At 38.2% G+C, this 20,510-nt stretch overlaps 1 protein-coding gene across 4 annotated transcripts in view; it reads right to left on the reverse strand.

The window, feature by feature from the left end:
- Window positions 1-20,510, reverse strand: part of RGS7 (regulator of G protein signaling 7) — a 568,234-nt gene that overhangs the window by 137,873 nt on the left and 409,851 nt on the right. For all 4 annotated transcript variants that reach the window (XM_017953401.3, XM_017953404.2, XM_017953406.2 and 1 more), the window contains 2 exons: window positions 13,041-13,147; window positions 7,865-7,916 (listed from right to left, as the gene is read on the reverse strand). In XM_017953401.3, the coding sequence (XP_017808890.1) occupies window positions 7,865-7,916; window positions 13,041-13,147 (159 nt within the window). The remainder of the gene's footprint in view (window positions 1-7,864; window positions 7,917-13,040; window positions 13,148-20,510) is intronic.

Here is a 20,510-nt window from a genome sequence, read left to right on the forward strand (position 1 = left end):
TTTAAGACTCTGTTCCCTAGAACATGATTTTAGGAGCCACTAACACCTGGCTTCAAAAACAGGCATGCAGGGATGGATTCATTAAAAGTGAATGACAAAGGCTTGGAAAGTTCTTCAGAGGACAATAAAACAGAACTGTAGAGGCCCTCTTAAAGCTCTTATAAAACAGGTAACTGTCTAAATTAAATGCCAAAGGGAAGCCAGATGAAAAACACACACACGCACAACTTGTGTTGATGGAATGGATATATTTGAAAGCACTGCAATGTTTTAGATGAGAAAAAAATAATGTCTACTTTTAGAAAAATGAAGTTCTTTCATTTTTCCCAATATCTTAAATTCTCAGTTATCTAATATTATAGATAATGGAATTATTAATGGAGAATGCAGATATTTAAGGCACTGTTATTTTATCAGCTATTCAAGGTTCAAGACACAGTTCTAAAGTCATATAGGCTAATAATTTGGTTTTGTTTTGTGTGTTTATTTCAAAATTCTTTTAAATTAGTTCACCATGTATTTGATCTCTTTAGCTGATCCTAAGTTCCTTGTCATCTCTTCCCCAAAACAAAACTTTGGATACGGCAAGATTTCTACCAATGGTAACTGACCAACTTAAAATCTGTCCCTGAAGGAAAAAGTACTATTTATCCCAAAGCTGCTATAATTATTTTATGTCAGCCTACAATTGCTGTGGTTAGCCAACTAGAATACTTTCTTTTTGCTGGCCTCTTATTATCATGTATGAAAGATATATTCATTCTCAATATCCTTTTATTATTACTTTAGTATGGTTTTTTTTTTTTTTTTTTTTTTTGAGACGGAGTCTCGCGCTGTCGCCCAGGCTGGAGTGCAGTGGCGCGATCTCGGCTCACTGCAAGCTCCGCCTCCCGGGTTCACGCCATTCTCCTGCCTCAGCCTCCTGAGTAGCTGGGACTACAGGCGCCCACCACCGCGCCCGGCTGATTTTTTGTATTTTTTTTTTAGTAGAGACGGGGTTTCACTGTGGTCTCGATCTCCTGACCTTGTGATCCGCCCGCCTCGGCCTCCCAAAGTGCTGGGATTACAGGCGTGAGCCACCGCGCCCAGCCTAGTATGGTTTTGGCAAGTAGAACTTCATCTTGTCTAGTTGTTTAGGGGCACTAGGTACGATTTCTCGCCATGGGTCTGAAAACCTTCACAACATACTAGAGAAAAGACAGGCCTTCGGTTGAATATTTACTGAGGCATAAATCATCACCCTACAAGATAATGTGACGTTTTGAATGACTTTAATTGTTTACATTGGGAGGTTCTTATGTGGGGAACAAATTTTTCCTTCTGCAACTGTCATATGTTGGTTTTGCCATACATACCAGAAAAGTCTGTATCCCTCCCACACACATCTCTCCCTTCCATACTAAATAGATGTTTTTTCTGGCTAAATATTCTTTGTCCTTCAAATTCAAAATTTAATTCACTTCAAAAATTAATGTGGTTACCATGATCTTGACAAAAGCTACATTGCCATTAAGGTCTTTTGAGATAGCCCAAGAACCAAATTAATATTAATTGTCTTACCACTAGGATGGCGTGAGTGATGCAGTCACCTCAGGTGCAAAATCTATGGGAGTGTCAAAAAACTCAGTAATCAAAATAAATAATACCTTAATGCAATATTTGAAAAAATAAAAATCAAAATAAATAATATTTTAGTGCAATATTTGAAAAAAAGAAAAATCAATGCAAAAAGTTCAAATGGACAAAATATCAAATGAACTAGGAATTGGGTGTGATGGGTGAGATGAGTCATACAAGCAAGTACAGGGGAGGCTCCTGTCTTTATTGGGCATTTCAATTTCTTGGAGTTAAACTCCTATTTGGACATTAGAGATTCAACCCTTGAAAGGAGCCAGCCTAAAGACATTGCTCCATTTGTTCTCATTTCTTTTTTTAAAATAATACTTTTAATGTTTAGTTTAGATTCAGGGGGTACATATGCAGGTCTGTTACATGGGTATATTGCATGATGCTGAGCTTTGGGGTATGACTGATCCCAACACCCAGGTAGTGAGCAAAGTCTCCAATAGGTACTTTTTCAGCCTTTGCACCTCTCCATCATTCCCCCCCACAGAACCGCCCATTGTCTACTGCTCTCATCCTTATGTCCACGTCTCCCTAATGTTTCGCTCCCTCTTATAAGTGAGAACATGTGGTATTTGGTTTTCTTTTCTTGTGCTAATTTGCTTTGGATAATGGCCTCCAGCTGTATCTATGTTGCTGCAAAGGACATAATTTCATTCTTTTTCATGGCTGTGTAGTATTCCATGGTAAATTAAATGCCACTGTGTAAATTAAATGCCAAATTTTCTTTATTCAATATATCATTGATGGGCACCTAGGTTGATTTCATGTCTTTGCTGTTGTGAATAGTGCTATGATGAACATACAAGTGCACATGTCTTTTTGGTAGAATGATTTGTTTTCCTTTGAATATATACCTAGTAACGGGATTGCTGGGATGAATGGTAGCTCCATTTTTAGTTCTTTGAGAAATCTCCAGACAACTTTCCCCAATGACTGAACTAATTTACATTCCCACTAACAGAGTATAAACATTCTGTTTTCTCCATAGCCTTGCCAGTATTTGTTATTTATTGACTTTTTAGTAATAGCCATTTTGACCGGTGTGAGATGGTATATCATTGTGGTTTTGATTTACAGTTCTCTGATGATCAGAAATGTTGAGCATTTTCTTGTATGTTTGCTGGCTGCTTGTATGTCTTCTTTTGAGGAGCGTCTGTCCATGTCCTTTGCCCACTTTTTAATGGGGTTGTTTCTTGCTTGTTGCATTAAGTTCCTCACAGATTTTTTTATTTGACCTTTGACAGATGCATAGTTTGCAAATATTTTCTCCTATCCTCTAGGTTATCTGTTAATTCTGTGGATAGTTTGTTTTGCTGTGCAGAAGCTCTTTAGTTTAATTCATTAGTTTAATTTAGTTTAGGTTCCGCTTGTCAATTTTGGTTTCTGTTGCAATTGCTTTTGAGGACTTAGTGATGAAGTATTTGCCAAGGCCATTGTCCAGAATGATATATCCTAGGTTTTCTTCTAGGATTTTTATATTTTGAGGTCTTATATTAATCTTTAATCCATTTTAATTTTTGTATTGGCATAAGGTAGGGGTCAACTTCATTCTTCTGAATGTGGCTAGCCAGTTATCCCAGAATCATTATTGAACAAGGAATCCTTTCTCCATTGCTTATTTTTGTTGACTTTGCCAAAGATCATATGGTTATAGATGTGCAGCTTTATTTTTGGGCTCTCAATTCTGTTTTGTTGGCTTATGTGTCTGTTTTTGTAATGTGTACTACAATGGCTTTTTAATGTGTACTAAAATAGTCATTTCTAGGACCTTTTGTGTGCAATGTGTGTGCCCAGAGGTACCAGTAAAAACCCTGCCTCGCCTTCTGTTTCAGTTTGCTACAACTGACGCTGTCTCTATTTCCTACCAAAGCTCTCTTGAGCTTTCCTGTGCCTTTGCCTCCAGCCCATACTGCAAGTCCTTAGTGCCAGATCTCTCTTGATGATGCAAATACATCTGGGGAAGCCCATTTCTGACTCCACTTTAACTGGCTGGAATTAGAATGCTTTTTGAACTTGTACACAAAATATCAGAAATCTTATCCAACTTGATTTTCAAAGAATGGAGTTTATAAAGATATAGACCTTTTAGTCCGTATTGGTTTGTCTTAGTTACTGAACAGAATCAAAACATTCCATTTTTCTATAAAACCAAGATAACTATGAAACAGCGGTTTTTCATATCAACTGATCTATAGAGGCTTATGTTCAGCATAACCTACTTGGTAAGTTCAAACTGGGGATGGAAACAGGTCAGGATGCTAATAAAGTGAAATAAACTTTTTTTTTTTTTTTTTGAAATGGAGTCTCGCTCTGTCGCCAGGCTGGAGTGCAGTGGTGCAATCTCGGCTCACTGCAACCTTTGTCTCCCGGGTTCAAGTGATTCTCCTGCCTCAGCCTCCGGAGGAGCCGGGACTACAGGCACCCGCCACCATGCCCAGCTAATTTCTAATTTTTGTATTGTTAGTAGAGACAGGGTTTCACCATGTTGGCCAGAATGGTATTGCTCTCTTGACCTTGTGATCTGCCTGCCTCGGCTTCCCAAAGTGCTGGGATTACAGGCGTGAGCCACCGTACCCGCCAATAAACTCTTCGGTAACCTGCTTTATGCAATAGAGTCCCTGTGCCCTAAAGTTGTCTTAGAAAAGACAGCCTAAGTAGTTACTATACTTTGGACCTCACAGCCCAAGTACATCACACCATCAATATCCTCTTTAAAAGACAGGGGTGAGGTTTTATAAAAGTATGTTTTAAACAAATGCCAGTAGGAAATTCAAAGTTGGATAATTCATATTGCTGCTGTAACTTATTTTCACTTAAAAAGAAAAAATTGTAGAAAATGGAGCATCATTGCCTGCAGGTACAGACATGTATGGTGTCTGAGATCATTGTCATTCCCTTCCTCTCATTTTTCTCCCATATCATCTTAATGGAATAATTACATTATTCTTTACTTGTACATAATTCAGGCAAGCTAAGCACAACCTCTAATATGTTTCTTCAGAGGGAAAAAACCCACACCTAATGATTAAAGAATAAGTTACTGTAAGTAGCAAGTATTCCAGGTTTGGGGAGAAAGTGTAGGAGATGATCCCCTCGGAAATGGACACCGATGGGTGGTAACGTGTGTGGGAACAAGAGTGATTCCATCTTAGATGCTAGTCCGCCATGTTGACTCCTGACTAACCCCGAGTCTGGGAATGCCTCCAAGATGTCTAGTTGATGATTTACTCTCTATGTAGAAACACTTATTTACTCTGAATTTCCCCTTTCCTCCACAACCACCTTTGATCTTGTTGCATACATCACCCGTAGCTGTGACACCCATAGCATTCTTTCAGCCACCCACTCATTCCTTCCAGAGCAAATACACTTTTCCCCCAGGATACAGCAACCCTGGATCTGGAAGGCTGTAGTGCGAAGGCCTACTTCTCTTGTGGCCGCTCAAGACCATGCGTCTGTCTGTAAGTTCCCCAGTAAAGCACCCTTTGCCAACAAACTGGATTTTTCTGCTCTGTTCTTTGGTTTCTCGGCTCCTTCTGCGTTTGATGGACACTTTGCATGTATGGCCCTTTCATGGAACAATGTGAAACTTATAACATTCATTATTTTGGGACGATCTACTTTAAGAGATATTCTGTAAATGATTTGCTGTGTAGGCCATGACATTTCCTCAGGCTCACCACTGAAACATCAACCTACTATAAAATGATAAAACATGAGCTTTAAATGTGAGCACTCTAACATATTTATATGAAAGACACAACAGATGGGCAGAAAGAAACACTGAGAATGGGAATTTTCTTTTCTTTTTAAATTCTTTTTTTTTTTTTTAGATGGAGTCTCACTCTGTCACCCAGGCTAGAGTGCAGTGGCACGATCTCAGCTGACTGCAACCTCCATTTCCCAGGTTCAAGTGATTCTCCTGTCTCAGCCCCCCAGGTAAGCTGGGATTACAGGTGCGCCCTACCACACCCTGGCTAATTTTTGTATTTTTAATAGAGATGGGGTTTTGTCATGTTGGCCAGGCTAGTCTCGAACTCTTGACCTCAGGTGATCCGCCCGCCTCAGCCTCCCAAAGTGCTGGGATTATAGGCGTGAACCACTGTGCCCGGCTGGGAATTTGCTTTTCAACAGGGAAAAGAGGCAATGTATCTGCCAGGTAATAATGATGACAAGCACAAAACACTGATTTCAAGGTACTGAGTATGTGAGAAGACCAATACTAGTTTCCTTAGGTGTATTACTTTGAATTATTTTAACAACTTTAGAAAGTCAATATTATGATTTCTGTTTGAAAAGTGAGCAAACTGAGGCTCAGAGGTGTTGCATGCCTTGCCTAAAGTCACACAGTTAGTATGTGGTTATGACAGCATTTATGGTCAGGTCTGTCTGCCTCCAATGCCTGGGTTTTTCCTCTATGAGCTCCCTCTTAGCTGTTCCAGTGTTCCTCCTCTAGAATTTTATATTCTTTTTTTTTTTTTTTTTTGAGACGGAGTCTGGCTCTGTTGCCCAGGCTGGAGTGCAGTGGCCGGATCTCAGCTCACTCCAAGCCCCGCCTCCCGGGTTCACGCCATTCTCCTGCCTCAGCCTCCCAAGTAGCTGGGAGTACAGGCGCCCGCCACCTCGCCCGGCTAATTTTTTTTGTATTTTAGTAGAGACGGGGTTTCACCGTGTTAGCCAGGATGGTCTCGATCTCCTGACCTCGTGATCCGCCCGTCTCGGCCTCCCAAAGTGCTGGGATTACAGGCTTGAGCCACCGCGCCCGGCCGAATTTTATATTCTTTAGTGAGACAATCTCCAGGCATTATCCTAGGTTGAATAAAATGCTCCATAAAGTTCTCCAGCTCAGATCTACAAATCAGTAGTTGTTTTGTAAAATAACTTCTTTCTCCAAGGACCTCAGTTTTGAGGAATGTGTGCCCTGGACGAAGAAACTGGCATTCTCGCTACTGGAAAGAAATAATTTTGTCTCCATATTAATTTTTCAGTATTCTGGTTTTTAGACTTTTTTTTTCATGAGTTATGTTAGTTTTGACTCTTTTGACTAGAGCCTGACCATTCTTGGATGATCTACTAAATTCAAGTTTCTGAAATGACACACATGAGAGATAGCTTTATTGATTTTCTACGAATTTTCTTGTATTTTTTCCTCTTACAAAAATGTCTCTCCAGGAGCAATACCAAAGAAAGACAAGCTGCCGCAAAGCTTCTCACTGCCTTTGTATATTATGCTAGCTCCTCTGCCTCAAACACTTGCCCTGCCTTCTCATCTGAAAAATCATTCTTCTTAAAATCCAGCTCAAATGCTACCAGTTCTTTTGCGAAATCATTCTGGAAGACCCTAGGGAAAGTCAATTTCTCGTTCTTTTAAACATTTGTATAATTTTGCATATACCACTCTCCTAGTCACTTGACACTCTACAGTAACTCCTGTATAATTCTACTTTCCCATCTAGCCTATGAGCTACCCAATGGTGTCAAAGAACTCGGTCACCTTTGCGAACCTAGCATCTTCTACTGCACCTGGCGTAGGAAGAAAAATACTCAATAAACACTTGCAGAAATGACATCTAAAAACCATGCAATCTTGTCTTTGAAAACTGTACTGTTCAGGAAGATCTAAGAAGATGAATACTTAGTAGGGGCTCTTTTTCTCCTTGAAGCTTGACTGAAATAATGGTTGTTGAACCAAGTTTGTTCTAAGTTCACTGAACTTGATTTATTAGCATTGAATTTCCTTTTTTAGCCTTTTTTTTTTTTTTGCTTGTAATTGACCTCTCCATGTTTAATACAACCCTCCACTTATAAAAATCATAGGATGCTTCATAGAACAGTGAGAAAAGTGGACCCTCGGGAAGTCAAGGGACTTACCAAAAATCACACAGCTAAGTGGGAGAGTTGAACTAGAACTTTGGTTCTATTCGCCTCTTTTTTATTCTTTCTAGTAGGTCAGGTTGCTCTGACAAAACAATAACCCCTTTAATCTTCTTTATAGCTCTTTGACCTAATCAGAAGGCTTTCTTTAATAGTTGCAGAGGGCACCATACCACAGAAAAAGTTGTCACGAGGTTTGGTAACTTTCCAAACAAAGTCGCTTATAAATTAAACGTTAAAAATATTGGCCCCATCCTTAGAATTGTGGTTTCCTTTTCTTAATGAAAAAAGCAATAAAATGCAAGTACACATCCATCTGGACATACAGGCTGTCAATAATAAAATAATGAGAGATGGCACTGACCATAATCTGTGTTTTCCGGCTCCCAACAATTTGATGGCCAAAAATAGGGCGTCTGTGGAATTAAAAGAAGTGGAACCCAGGTTAGACAAATAAAAAATTAGTGGAGTTTCTGGCTGGTGAACTGCATTTTTCTTCCACAATTCTCTATTTGTTTGCTATATGTTTTATAATACAGAACATGTTCCAAGAGAGACATTGTAAACTCTTTGTCTACATTTACTTTGCTGACCAATTGCTCAGCTTCTAAATATGGGTAGCAAGCAGGTATTTAACATGTCATCCCTTTGCTGTAATTTTGCACCAACTGACATAAAGGCGAAAAGGTCTGATTGTATCATTCAAACAAAAAGTATTCATCCACAGAGAGGACTGAAAGAGTATTATGTTCAGCAAGACTCAGGATGAAATACATTTAAATATAACATTGTTTTCTGTGAATCATGTATCTCAACACTGCTTTTGGTAGCTCCAACCGATAGACTCTTTCTCTGAGATCTGACAATGATTTGCCTGGCTCCATCAGTCATATAATGCAGTTCTCAGCATTGTCCAATGAGATTAAAGCAACTTTTTACTCTCACTTTTAAAGACATTTTCTAAATTCCTCTTGTAACTAATTTCTACCATTTAGTAGTGCAACAGGGTGACTCCAGTCAACAGTAACTTCATTATACATTTGAAAATAACTAAGAGTGTAACTGGATTGTTTGTAGCACAAACAATAAATGCTTGAGGAAACGGAGATCCCATTCTCCATGATGTGATGACTTCACGTTGCATCCTTGTATTAAAACACCTCCTGTGTTTCATAAATATATACGCCTATTATGTACCCATAAATATTAAAATTAAAAAATTTAAATTAAACAACCCACAAAAAAGAAATAAAAATAAAAACATTTCCTTACAAAGACACCTATTGCTCTAAAGTTTTAAACTACACAAATCAGAGATCTTTTTTTAAAGGAATAGTGTCTTAATTGAGTGATATAATCTATAATAGACAGAATCTGGATTCTGTAGAATTCTAGAAACTGACTAAACTACAAAGAAAATGTCTGACTAAGAAAAACTTTATTATTATCATTAACATTTATATTTTCTAAAAGGACGTTCCTAGCCCTGCTAGTTGAACATTCCTGGCTCCTGACCACAAGGAAACTTGAGGATCACCTGTCTCCTTATCAACCTCCAGTCCCTGGAATGATGAGGCCTGTAGGACTCACTGTAACAGTGATGGCAAATATCAGAACTGTGGGCTTAATTCTATCTGTTAGCTAATTATACTAACTGGCCATGTGCAATGAGAATATTTGGAGTAATCTCTGATTATCTGATCATTTTCCCCTCTAGAAGAGAGACTCTAAGGAGGGAAAATGGGTAGATAGGAAGAACTGTTTGAATCTCTACAGAAAAGCCTTTCCAAACTGGCTCAGAGGCCCCCTGACCACCATCACCCAGGGATTTTGACTTACCCTCTATTCTTTCTTGGAAATTATAGTAGTAAAATAAAGAAGGCTACTAATAGTAGTTTTGTGAACATGAGAACAAAATCATCGTAGGAATTTTGAAGAAAGAAGAAAAGATTGAACCGCTAGACAAAAGAGGATAGTAAGACTTTATACGGGTCACCCTCAGCACCCCAATCTCACTTCACTCCATGGGAGATGAAGCTTCGAGAATTTGATTTCTTAAAAATAAAATTGAATCAGGATTCTAGGGGAGCCATAGGGGTCAAAGTAGTTAAAACTTTGCTTTCATGTAGGGTGTTACTTTTTGAGATGCTTCTTATGGAATGCGCAGTTCCCCGGGTCGTTTCTATATTTTGGGGAGTATGTATGTGTATGTGTCGGTGTGTGTGCAGGTGTATCTATTTCTCTAAACTTAAAATACCTATTCTAGTCAGACCAGTCAGACATATACCTTTTTTCCACAAAAGCACAAAAAATATTCTCAACTGCATTCTTATACTTTTCTTCATTCTTCAACATTTATTTTCATGAGAATTTAATGACAGTAAAATTAGAGCATAAAGCAATTTTTTCTTGTGATATTATGTGGAAATGCCACTAAACCAATGTTCTTCACTAATATTGGAAGATTTTTTCTAAGAAGTAATGCTTTGATTTGTAGTAAAATGTAAGAGAACAACAAACTCATAGTGTTTTGGAATTTAAATACATACTTTTATAGTTCTACCATACATTAGGACAATTTAATGCATGAGTTTCTTGATTTTTCAATATTGGCTTCCTTAGCTAGGATGAAACTCATCCAAAACTGTTCAACTGTTGTTCAGTAACTGTTGGAGCATATACTAATCTATTGAAAGTCACAAAAGAGAGCTAAAGAATCACAGCAGATCTCAATTTCAATTAGCTAAGAGAGGATATTAGACAATTGTGACTTTATAGTAAATTTTAAAAATTACATGATGAAGACATGTACTACAAATTTGAGACAAATATACAAACTGTCATGCCAGTGAAGTCAATATTTCTGTTTGTCTCAAACTAATGCTTTGAAGACTCTTCAATTTTTTTTGTTTTTGTTTTTTTAAATTTTGAGACAGAGTCTCTTATTCTGTTGCAAGGCTGCAAGTGCAGTGGTGTGATCTCGGCTTATTGCAACCTCTGCCTCCCGGGTTCAAGTGACTCTCCCGCCTCAGCCTCCCAAGTAGCTGGGATTACAAGCATGCACCACCACGCCCAGCTAATTTTTGTATTTTTAGTAGAGACGGGGTTTCACCATATTGGCCAGGATGGTGTCCATCTCTTGACCTCACGATCCACCTGCCTCGGCCTCCCAAAGTGCTGGGATCACAGGTGTGAGTCACTGTGCCTGGCCTAGATTCTTAATGATGGTTAGACTCTCAGTCATTCACTAGAGAATTTGTAAACACGGTATCCCAAGTTTTCTATTTGAATTTGTGATTTTAAAATATCCTTCTAAGGAGTTGAATTTCACTTCAGTGTAATAAAGAACTTTCACTGTTTGGAACCAACATAAAAGTAGAAGTGAACACCTTGAATAATAATGTGTGTTCCATCATTAGAGCTCTCCCAGTACAGACTGATTAATGACTTGGTAGACATTATAGTAGAAATCCAGTTACCTCTGACTTTCCTGGTATTTTTTAAAACCTTGGTTTTAGAATTCTAATATTATTAGATTTACAAATGTGTTGTATTTAGACACTATTTCAAATATGGATGCATCATTAAAATAAGTAACATTTAATATTTAGCGCTAATGTCATTTTAATGTGTATATGTATGGATAATGTTTATTTTATATCTGTCTATCTATCTGAGTACACTGAACTTGACAACTCTGTCTATCCCTAGCAGTTATGTAATTCATATGTCATTTGTACCCATTCCCTTGCTTTGTTCTAAAGCCCCTTTAAAAATTCCCTCCTTTTCTCCTGTGTGTATGGTAATCCCTTCTTTTACATGGATTTTTTTGTTTTTTTTTTTTTTGACAGAGTCCCACTCTGTCGCCCCGGCTGGAGTGTGGTGGCACAATCTCGGCTCACTGCAACCTCTGCCTCCCAGGTTCAAGCTATTCTCCTGCCTCAGCCTCCCGAGTAGCTGGGATTACAGGCACAGGTATATGCCACCACACCCAGCTAATCCAGCTGATTTTTTTTTTTTCAGTAGAGATGGGGTTTCACCATGTTGGCCAGGCTGGTCTCGAGCTCCTAACCTCAAGTGATGAGTCTGCCTTGGCTTCCCAAAGTGCTGGGATTACAGGTATGAGCCACTGTGCCCGGCCTCATGTGAGATTTTAGACCCATGAGCATGACTAAGACATGTAAACCTCGTCTGCCTACTACCTTTTTTCTGGGAATAGAGATTTCTTTAAAAATCAGGAAGCATTAATCACATATAAACAATTTATTTGCCGATCACCAATAATTCCTAGTTGTTAAAAATTTAACTTTGGGACCACAAGTTACTTTAATAATATGCTATTTTAAGCTACCATTAGTGTAAGTTTAGCTGTATAAAGCATAAAGCTCCATTAATGTAAAGCTTTTGCAAGTTAAGTAATTTAACTAAGCGCTTGATAACTTAGGTCAATATCACAGTTTCAGGAGATGGTTATATTTCCTTCTAGCTCTTAAGTGCAAAACTGTCCTACGATTATTTGCCTTGGGAGAACTGAGTCCTAAGGAAGGAGCAGTGAGACTGTTCTATGAGGACAATAATCTTTAAAATGATTTTTTAAAGCAAATGATTAAAGTGATTTTTAAAGCATATTTCCTCTTTGTTCTCGGTTTTCCCAAACAAATTTTAGGCACTCCGATTACTATTCAGTCATTTATGTAGACATAGAGCATTCAATAATATTTAGAACAAGTGAGAAGAAGGCTCTAAAGTCTGAAAGTTGAACCATGGGGAGAACCCTCCAGCAAATACCTGTTGGAAATGGGTTAGAGTTTGACATCTGGCATTTTATGTGCCTAAATTTTACAGTCTAGAATCTGCTAGTCAGTTATTAATGAGCCATAATGTCTACTGAAATGTAGAATACACTTTAGGTAAATCAATGTGAACTCCAGTGTCAAATATACTTACAATGACTGAAATTAGAGTCCACAGTCATTGCCTGAAAGAATAATTGCATCTGTGTCATTTGCAAATGACCTAGAATGACTCTTATCAGTTTGCAAGTTATCTGAGGTGTCCTGTTGCAGTTGAGTGCACACACACAATATATCATCATGTCAGTCTTCACAGACTTGTAGAAAAGCCTGGATGCCAAGAGTTTATATAATTAGCTGAATCCTATCTGGAGCTTCAGACAGTCCCATTAACATTTACTTGGGCTGAAGATGGTCTGGATCACAGGCAAAGGTCAGACAGAGGAAGACTCTCTGGTCCTCCCAAATGCCATTAAGTCACTTTCTGAATTTCCCTTAAGCTTTTCATATAAAATAGAACTTCAATCATCACACCATTTAGCTTTCACATGTCATCTTGACTAAGCATACTTTATCTTTCTCTGTGTTTATTGCTTGTCATGTCTTTAACGTTAATCAGTTTCTAACTAGCCTAAGTCAAAGTAAAATAAGTCATAGTTTTTAAACGTTCTGTTCAAAAGAAACCTAATGAACAAGTGAAATGCAGGCTTCTAGTTTACTGTTAAAGAACGTTTCTATTAAACTTACTTGAAACCGGTAAAAGGTGCCATCATCCTTGAGTGTGAGGACATGATCTGAGATTGGAAAGAAGTAGCCATGGGCAGCCATTAATGTTCCCAAATGGAGCGCCTCCACTGTTTTATGAAAACAAACAAAGAACATAAAAAAACCTTTTAAATGTATTCATTTATAGGAACGTAACGTTTTTGTGTGGTTCCTTTTGTCAGATACAGTAAGTTCCTCTTCAAAGATTTAATTTCTGACTTCCTTGTTCTTTGTTCTCAAGATCAACTTCCTTGTCCCTTCTCCTAAGCTATCTACTCTGTAAACAACTTCTCCTACCAGTCCCAGTCTGTAACTCACATCTCTTCCTTATTTGGAAAGAGCCCTCTTTTACTCCTGGCTACCCATTCTGTAAACCGCCCCTCCCACTGAAACAGCTCTTCCCCCTGAAACTATGCTTCCCGACTTTGCTGTGCCCTGACATGCTCAAACATGCCTTGTACCATAACGGACAGCCTCTCCCTTCCCACCTAATTAGCCATATTCAGTTTTAAACAGTAGCCAACTGGGTTAGTTTAGATTGTGCGGTACAACTCCAGCCAATGGGACAGGACACAGGAGCAGGGACTAACAGTATTAGGGATAAAAACCCCTTCCCTCCTTTGTTCGGTGTGCTCTCGCAGTGGCCAGAAGTGTGAGCAGCACCCTTCTGCAGAAGTAAATTTGCCTTGCTGAGAAATCCTTTGTTTGAGTGCTTGTTTTCCTTGTGACTCTGAGCTCTTGTTTCTAACACTTTAGAGCACATTCTTGGTAGTCTGAAAACCTGACTTGGTGCTTTTACTTCTTTTTTCAGCTCTTTCATGCAAGATACTAACATGGTTCTAGTTCCTGGTAGCAAGTGCCATAACCAACCTCATCCCATGACAACCAGCCCATAAGAAGATAAAGTTAAGAGATGTTAAAATGGGGAGGCTCTTCTGAATCTGTAGAATCTGTCTCCCTGATTTTATAGACGTGTGTTGGCCCTGTGTTAATGTTCTCTTATAGGTAGTTGCATTTTGGCACTTATATATCACTTTAAACTTTTAAAAGTTTTCAATTGCATCACCTCATTCTCCATATCATAGCTATCTAGTACCATCAGTAATGTTTCTAATGATACGGACCATTATTTTGTGATGCTAACAGGGAATATTAAGGCATCAAGGACCACCTCTACTGCACTATTGAATCTACAGACTGGTGGTTGTAAAGATTGTTCTAGCTTTTACTACTCTATATAGTATTCTAAATATGGAGTGGGATAGAGTGGGAAGAGATTTATCGGACAATGGAAACATGTAGTCTGAAAGTAAGGCTGTAACACTCATACTGTCTATAGCTGCCAACAATTTCTTCCAACAAAAGGGTTAATAAAATTTGGTCAATATTTACTACTGCATTGGTGCAGAGATGACATAAAGTTTTCTAACTTAAAGGCTAGAAAATATGAAACTATGCAAAATAGTTTTCTACCCCAACATAAAAATATATGTACAGTTGTCCCTTGGTATCCTCAGGGGATTGGTTTGAGGACCTTCACAGATACCAAACATCAAGGATGCTCAAGTTCTCCAGTTTGCCCTCCCACATCTGTGGATTTTTGATCATGGGTGGTTGAATCCACAGATGTGGAAGTCATAAAAGAGAGGGTCTACTATATTTAGAAAATATCAAAAAAGTTAGATTTATTTATCTGTTTATGTATCTTTACGTACAATTCATTTATAAATTTACTTCTGTTTCTTAGTCAAGAAGGTAGGATTCTTACAGCAGTTCCAGGATGACATGGATCTATCTATATCTCCAGCCATCAACCATGGGGAGCTTTTACACCTCAGTAAGAACTGAGTAACTAAGCAGCTAGCTATGGTACAGCAAAGCATAAGAATCCCATCCTTCTACCCCTCACACCTACATAAATAAACAACTTGTTGTTAAATTTTTATTTATTGTGGAGTACTATGATGCCCCTTGAAATTGTTATCTAGCATTTTGCAAACATTTCAATTGATAACTTCTACCTCTGATCTCTCCCTGTATTGTTCTTGCTGATAATAAAGAACAACTGCCAATTATTCTTCATTCTTTGCCCTGGCTTTGGAAGACTGTTACTGAGTGATCCAGCCATCACCTCCAAACTCCCAATCAAGTCTCTCTGTATAGAATGTTGTTTTTCTACAGAGGAGCATTTTTTCATCAATTGTGTGTGTGTGTGTGTGTGTGTGTGTATTTTCATCATTTCCACATCCTTTCAGTTCAAAGTCAAGGCCTTCTCAAAGCATGCATTGCTCATAGCAACATGCCTACCTATCCTTGTTAAAACTTTGGTGCCAGGGTGTCATTGTGGAAAGAACAAGAACTTTGGAGACACCCACTGTCTTCTGTTACTTTCATTCTCTGTGCCTCCCCCATCTATTAATAAAGGTCATAAACCCAACTGGCAGGATTGATGTGAGAATGACATAAGCCCACTCATAATGAAATTGGAATCGTGCTTCCAGCCTAGTAGATACTCTGTATATGGTAGCTACTGTGCTTCATTATTTACACACAAAATAATTTTTATTTTTCTAGAAACCACTTTCAGAGAATCTACTTCCATACATTTGCCCTCCACTAGGTTGAGTGAATATTTCCAACACACAGAAAAATAAATGTTTGAAGTGATAGATATGTTAATTATTCTGATTTGATCATTGCACATTTCATGTACTGAAATATTACTCTGTACCCTTATAAATATGTAACAAAAGTTTTAAACAGCTAGGCTGAGTGAGGGAACCTGACAGTCCTAAACAGCCATGTTCATCAACATCATCTTATTCTTTTTTTTTTTTTGACTGTCTGTAAAATTAAAATGATAAGAGGATCTATAAGGATAGTTGGCCCATAACAAATGAGCAGGTGCTTATAGTTCTGGTTAAATTCTGAGTTCCTAAGTACCCCTGTGGATGAATGAAGAACATACCATCCCAAAATACCCCAGATTGTTTCAAGTTGAAAACATTGGAGAAATTGTAGTTTCAGAAACGGCTAGCTGGCCTATCTCTTCCTATATGCAGCAAGCCGTAAAGATTCCTCTGGGAGGAGTATCTTCCCTCTGCCAGGGCAAGAAAATAGCTCTTATCACCAGACACTGGGAGTTGGGGGCTGCGATGAACCTGAATAAAGGGCTGGGTGCGATGGCTCATGCCTGTAATCCTAGCACTTTGGGAGGCCAAGGTGGATGGATCACTTGAGGCCAGGAGTTCAAGACCACCCTGGCCAACCTGGTGAACCCTGTCTCTACTAAAAAAAAATAAAAAATAAAAAAATTAGCTGGGCATGGTGGCAGACGTCTGTAGTCCCAGCTACTTGGGAGGCTGAGGCATGAGAATCACTTGAATTTGGGAGGCAGAGGTTGTAATTAGTGGAGATCACACCACTGCACTCCAGTCTGGGCAACAGAGCAACACTGTCTCAAAAAATAAAATAAAATAAAATAAAATTTAAAAAAATTAAGAAACTTAATCAAGTAACCCTTACTTTCCATTAGTTTTATACCCCCCATATATCCCCTAGTGATTCTGCTAGAAAATTTACTGCCTTCAGCCAGATTTTGTTTGTTCTGTCATTTTTTTCTTAAATTTATTATACTTTGTCTAAAAAGTATAGAAGTGTCTTGCTTTGGCCATTTCTTCAGACTTCACTCTCTTATGAAGATCCCCATGTGTGTGTAAAACTAATAAAATGTGTATGCTTTTCTCTATTAATCCTCTTGGTGTCCATTTGGTCTCCAGATCCACAGAAGAGCTTAGGGCAGTTGCAGGTGATCTCTGACTTCCTTACACCTGTCAGGTAATATGGGGTGAAGCAACATGTAACATCCTTTGCAGGTCTTCAAAGTCAGGTGGCCCATCTGTCTTCGTATAGCCATCTTTATTATTTTAGTCCCAGCAGTCTGTGGTCTGGGAAGATAGTGTTAGCACACTTTCCCGGAAGAGAAATTAAGTTATGGTGCATAAGGAAATCTGCAGAGTACAGATACAAGAAGGGAAAACTGAGATGCCCAGGAAGATAGACAGTAAGAGGAGCTTCTGAGTTCTAAGCACAGGAAAGAGTGTGACTAAAACCAAGCCAAGAAACAACAAAAAGCAGTTGGGTGTTAAAGTGTTGATGAAGATTAGAAAAGTAGAGTGAAAGTAATATAGAGATGCTACGAAAAAGAAAAACAGAAGTGAATGATCATAAGACTATTCTTGGCTCCTGCATCTCGTTAACTACTAATTTACAAGTTATATACTTCTAGAGTGTGAAGTGTATGTTGACAGGTTCTTCTTCCTGTGATACTACCATAATCAGGCATTAAGAAATGCTTGCAAATGAGAATGAGTGAATTAGTAAAATTCCTCTTCCTTTTTTGAGGTACAGTATTTTGGTTTGATTTGATGATATGCATTCTCATTTTACGCCTCTTCCGAGTGATACTTAACGTTCCATAACTTTATGATTAAGGAAAATTTGTTTTGATACTTTTGCATTATGTCATGAATTCAGTAGAAATATACTGGTGGTAATTTCTATATGAGTCACACATATTTCATATGTCAAGGTGAAATCAAACCTTCTGACTTAATGGTTAAGAGGATTGACCTTCTAACAATGCTTACAAATGGTTCTAAGATTTTTGGTCAAATAATCATCTAGAGGTACTGAAATAATAATAGATATTTTGTGTTCGTTACAGGATCTCCAGAAAATATAGCTCCAGAGCAGGATAAATGCCTAGATGAAAAACCAGAAAGTTGGGGTGAATTTTTTTGCTTCATTTAGGATGACAAGTTTAGCACTCAGCATATCCATGGCAAAAGTAGCAAGTGATTCAATATTTGCTGAATCAATGAACAAGGACATTTATGAGTAAATGACACATCAAGAATATTAAAATCCTAACATGCACAGAAAAACACCAGACTAATTATTGTGTCTGATAAGCTGTTGAGGTGGGGCTATTGTAGCTATTTTGTTGTGAGAAAAGGTAATAGTGATATTAACATGATAAATGCCAGTAAGAGGTCTCAGAGTGGACTTGGGGCAGTATTCTCAAGAGAGACTTGTTTATTGTCACAGACAAGCATGGCGCCACACTTCCCTGTGGTCCCACTGCTCCTAAATCTTAGCACCATCTTAATCGAATGAGAATCCATAACAATCTTGGAACAAAGTGTTGAAAGAGTTTCATGAGTAATCTATCAAGATCACTCTCCCAGTAACGGCACACCAGATGGCTCAGCAGCATCACGCTTCACGGCAAAATAATCGCTAATTAATCTTCTTGTACATGTGTTATTCTCTTCACCCACACAGCTAAAGTTCAGCGATCAACCTACTGAAAAATTCCAGTTTGTTTTTCTGTTTGGATATTCAAGCCATGAGCAAACTGAGAAACAAAAATCAGTCTCCAAACACCTCTGATTAGGTGAACAGCCTAGAATAGCTGTGTTAAGCCTGATGCCACCATAGGATGATTTCACCCCAAACTCTAAAGGAATGGTATTATCAACATCCTCTGAGAGCAAAGAGAATTCTCCACAGCATAATTTGCTTTTGACCACAACGACTTCAAAAAGTTAACAGGATGAAAACCATAGTATAAAAGAGGCTTGAGGAACTCCAGTGGTGCAATCGGTTAGCGCACAGTACTTATAAAAGAGGCTTGAGTACTTGAGTGTAAAGTACTCTAAGTTTACAATGTAATTTTAAAACTCATTAATGTTTTCCTTACCCAGAGGCTCAACTTCTTGCAGCCTCCTCTTCTTCTAAATACAGCTCATAATTTTGAAATGATTAATAAAATGCCTCTGAGTCAAGAAAATGATAATTTAAAAACTTCATTGAATCCTATATTTTCTCACTATCATGTTATTTACTTGTATTTATGTGCATGTATTAAAATTTTTTTCATTTCCGACACAGTATAAGTATGATCAGTGTGTGGGGAGAAATATTTCAAAAGAAAATCTAAAGAGAAAAAAGATGGCAACTGATTCTATTAAGGAAACAGAGATGCTGAAATGAAGACAAAGGTAAGTTACTTAATGATAAAATAACAGGCATTCATCAGGACAATTCTGAGCCATAAAAAGAAGATATATTAGACTTGTCATTTTCTGTTTAAGAAGACATGGACGTGGTCATTCTAGAAATCCTTCAATATATTATGCTTTATTTTTTAGAACTGGCATTTGGAAAGGTAAGATTAGTCATGTAGAAGAATCTCATATGCAGAACATTTTATTCTCTGGCAAAACCAAATAAAAATGGACTATTACCATATTTAGCCATATTTAGAAATTTCTGAAGTGAAGTTTATTTTCTCAATAGTAGGAGTCAGTGAAAGAAGTATCTGGGCTTTCATCTTTTTAAAAAAAACATCATTTGCATGTAAAAAAAATCAAGTGTCACTTTCTCAACAGCAACCATAATTTGGGATATAGAAGTGAATAATAAGGTGACATAGAATAGATAAGCTAAAATAGATTCTCCTTGGGAGAAAGAAAAACAGAATCATAATTTATATCAACATTGAGGAACGCAATAGGAAATTAATCTAAGTAAATTCTATTTCCAAAAAAGGAGCAGAGTACAAAGGTTATGCCAGCCCCCTGCCTAGGTTCACACCCTGGGTACCTCATTTGCTGACTGTGTGACTTGAGCAAGAGACTTGGATTCCCTGGGCCTTGGTGTCCTCATCTGTAAGAAGTTGATAAAATACTAATGCCAAAGATTAGTGGTAAGGATCCATTGCGATAACATGTGCAATGCACTTAAAACACAGTCTGCCACACAGACACGCTCCTGAGATGAGAGTTATTATCAGTTGATGCTTATGAAGCGTCACATTCAGGAGCACTTAATCTAGTTTAAGGGGCAATGGGAAACATGAGTAGCTAGTGTTGCTCTGGGCTTCCCAGTCATGTTAAACACTTCCAATTCAACTCTATTTTAACCGCCCCAGGTGACGAAACCAGAGTCTTTTGTGTGCTGAAGTTCAGTCTGCCCTGGAATATGCCTATGTTTTTCCCTACAGCAAAGAACACTAACAAAATCCCAAAAAGAAGTATCACAGGTATAGCCGCAGATTTCCAAAGGCAGCATGCCCCGCACACTAGCTTTGCAAAACCATACCGCGAAGATCAGGCGTCAATGAGAGACCGGACTGCTTTAGAGGAGGACTGATGTGAGGACACCCTGAACCCGACAGTAGAAGAAGAACAGGGACAGAGAGAGCACGGGGACAGCAATCAGAATGGAGATGAATTCTTAGGGAAGCATAATATTTGCCTAGGACTAAAAAAAGAAAATCGACATTAAAATAACAAAGCAATTGGCAGTGAGAGCAACAGATAATCCAAAACCAATGATCTTCTTTACACACACAGAGTAGACCAGTCTAGCTGCCTAATGGCACTT

The sequence above is a fragment of the Papio anubis genome, chromosome 1 (genome assembly GCF_008728515.1).
Source record: "Papio anubis isolate 15944 chromosome 1, Panubis1.0, whole genome shotgun sequence".
Taxonomy (NCBI): Eukaryota; Metazoa; Chordata; class Mammalia; order Primates; family Cercopithecidae; genus Papio; species Papio anubis.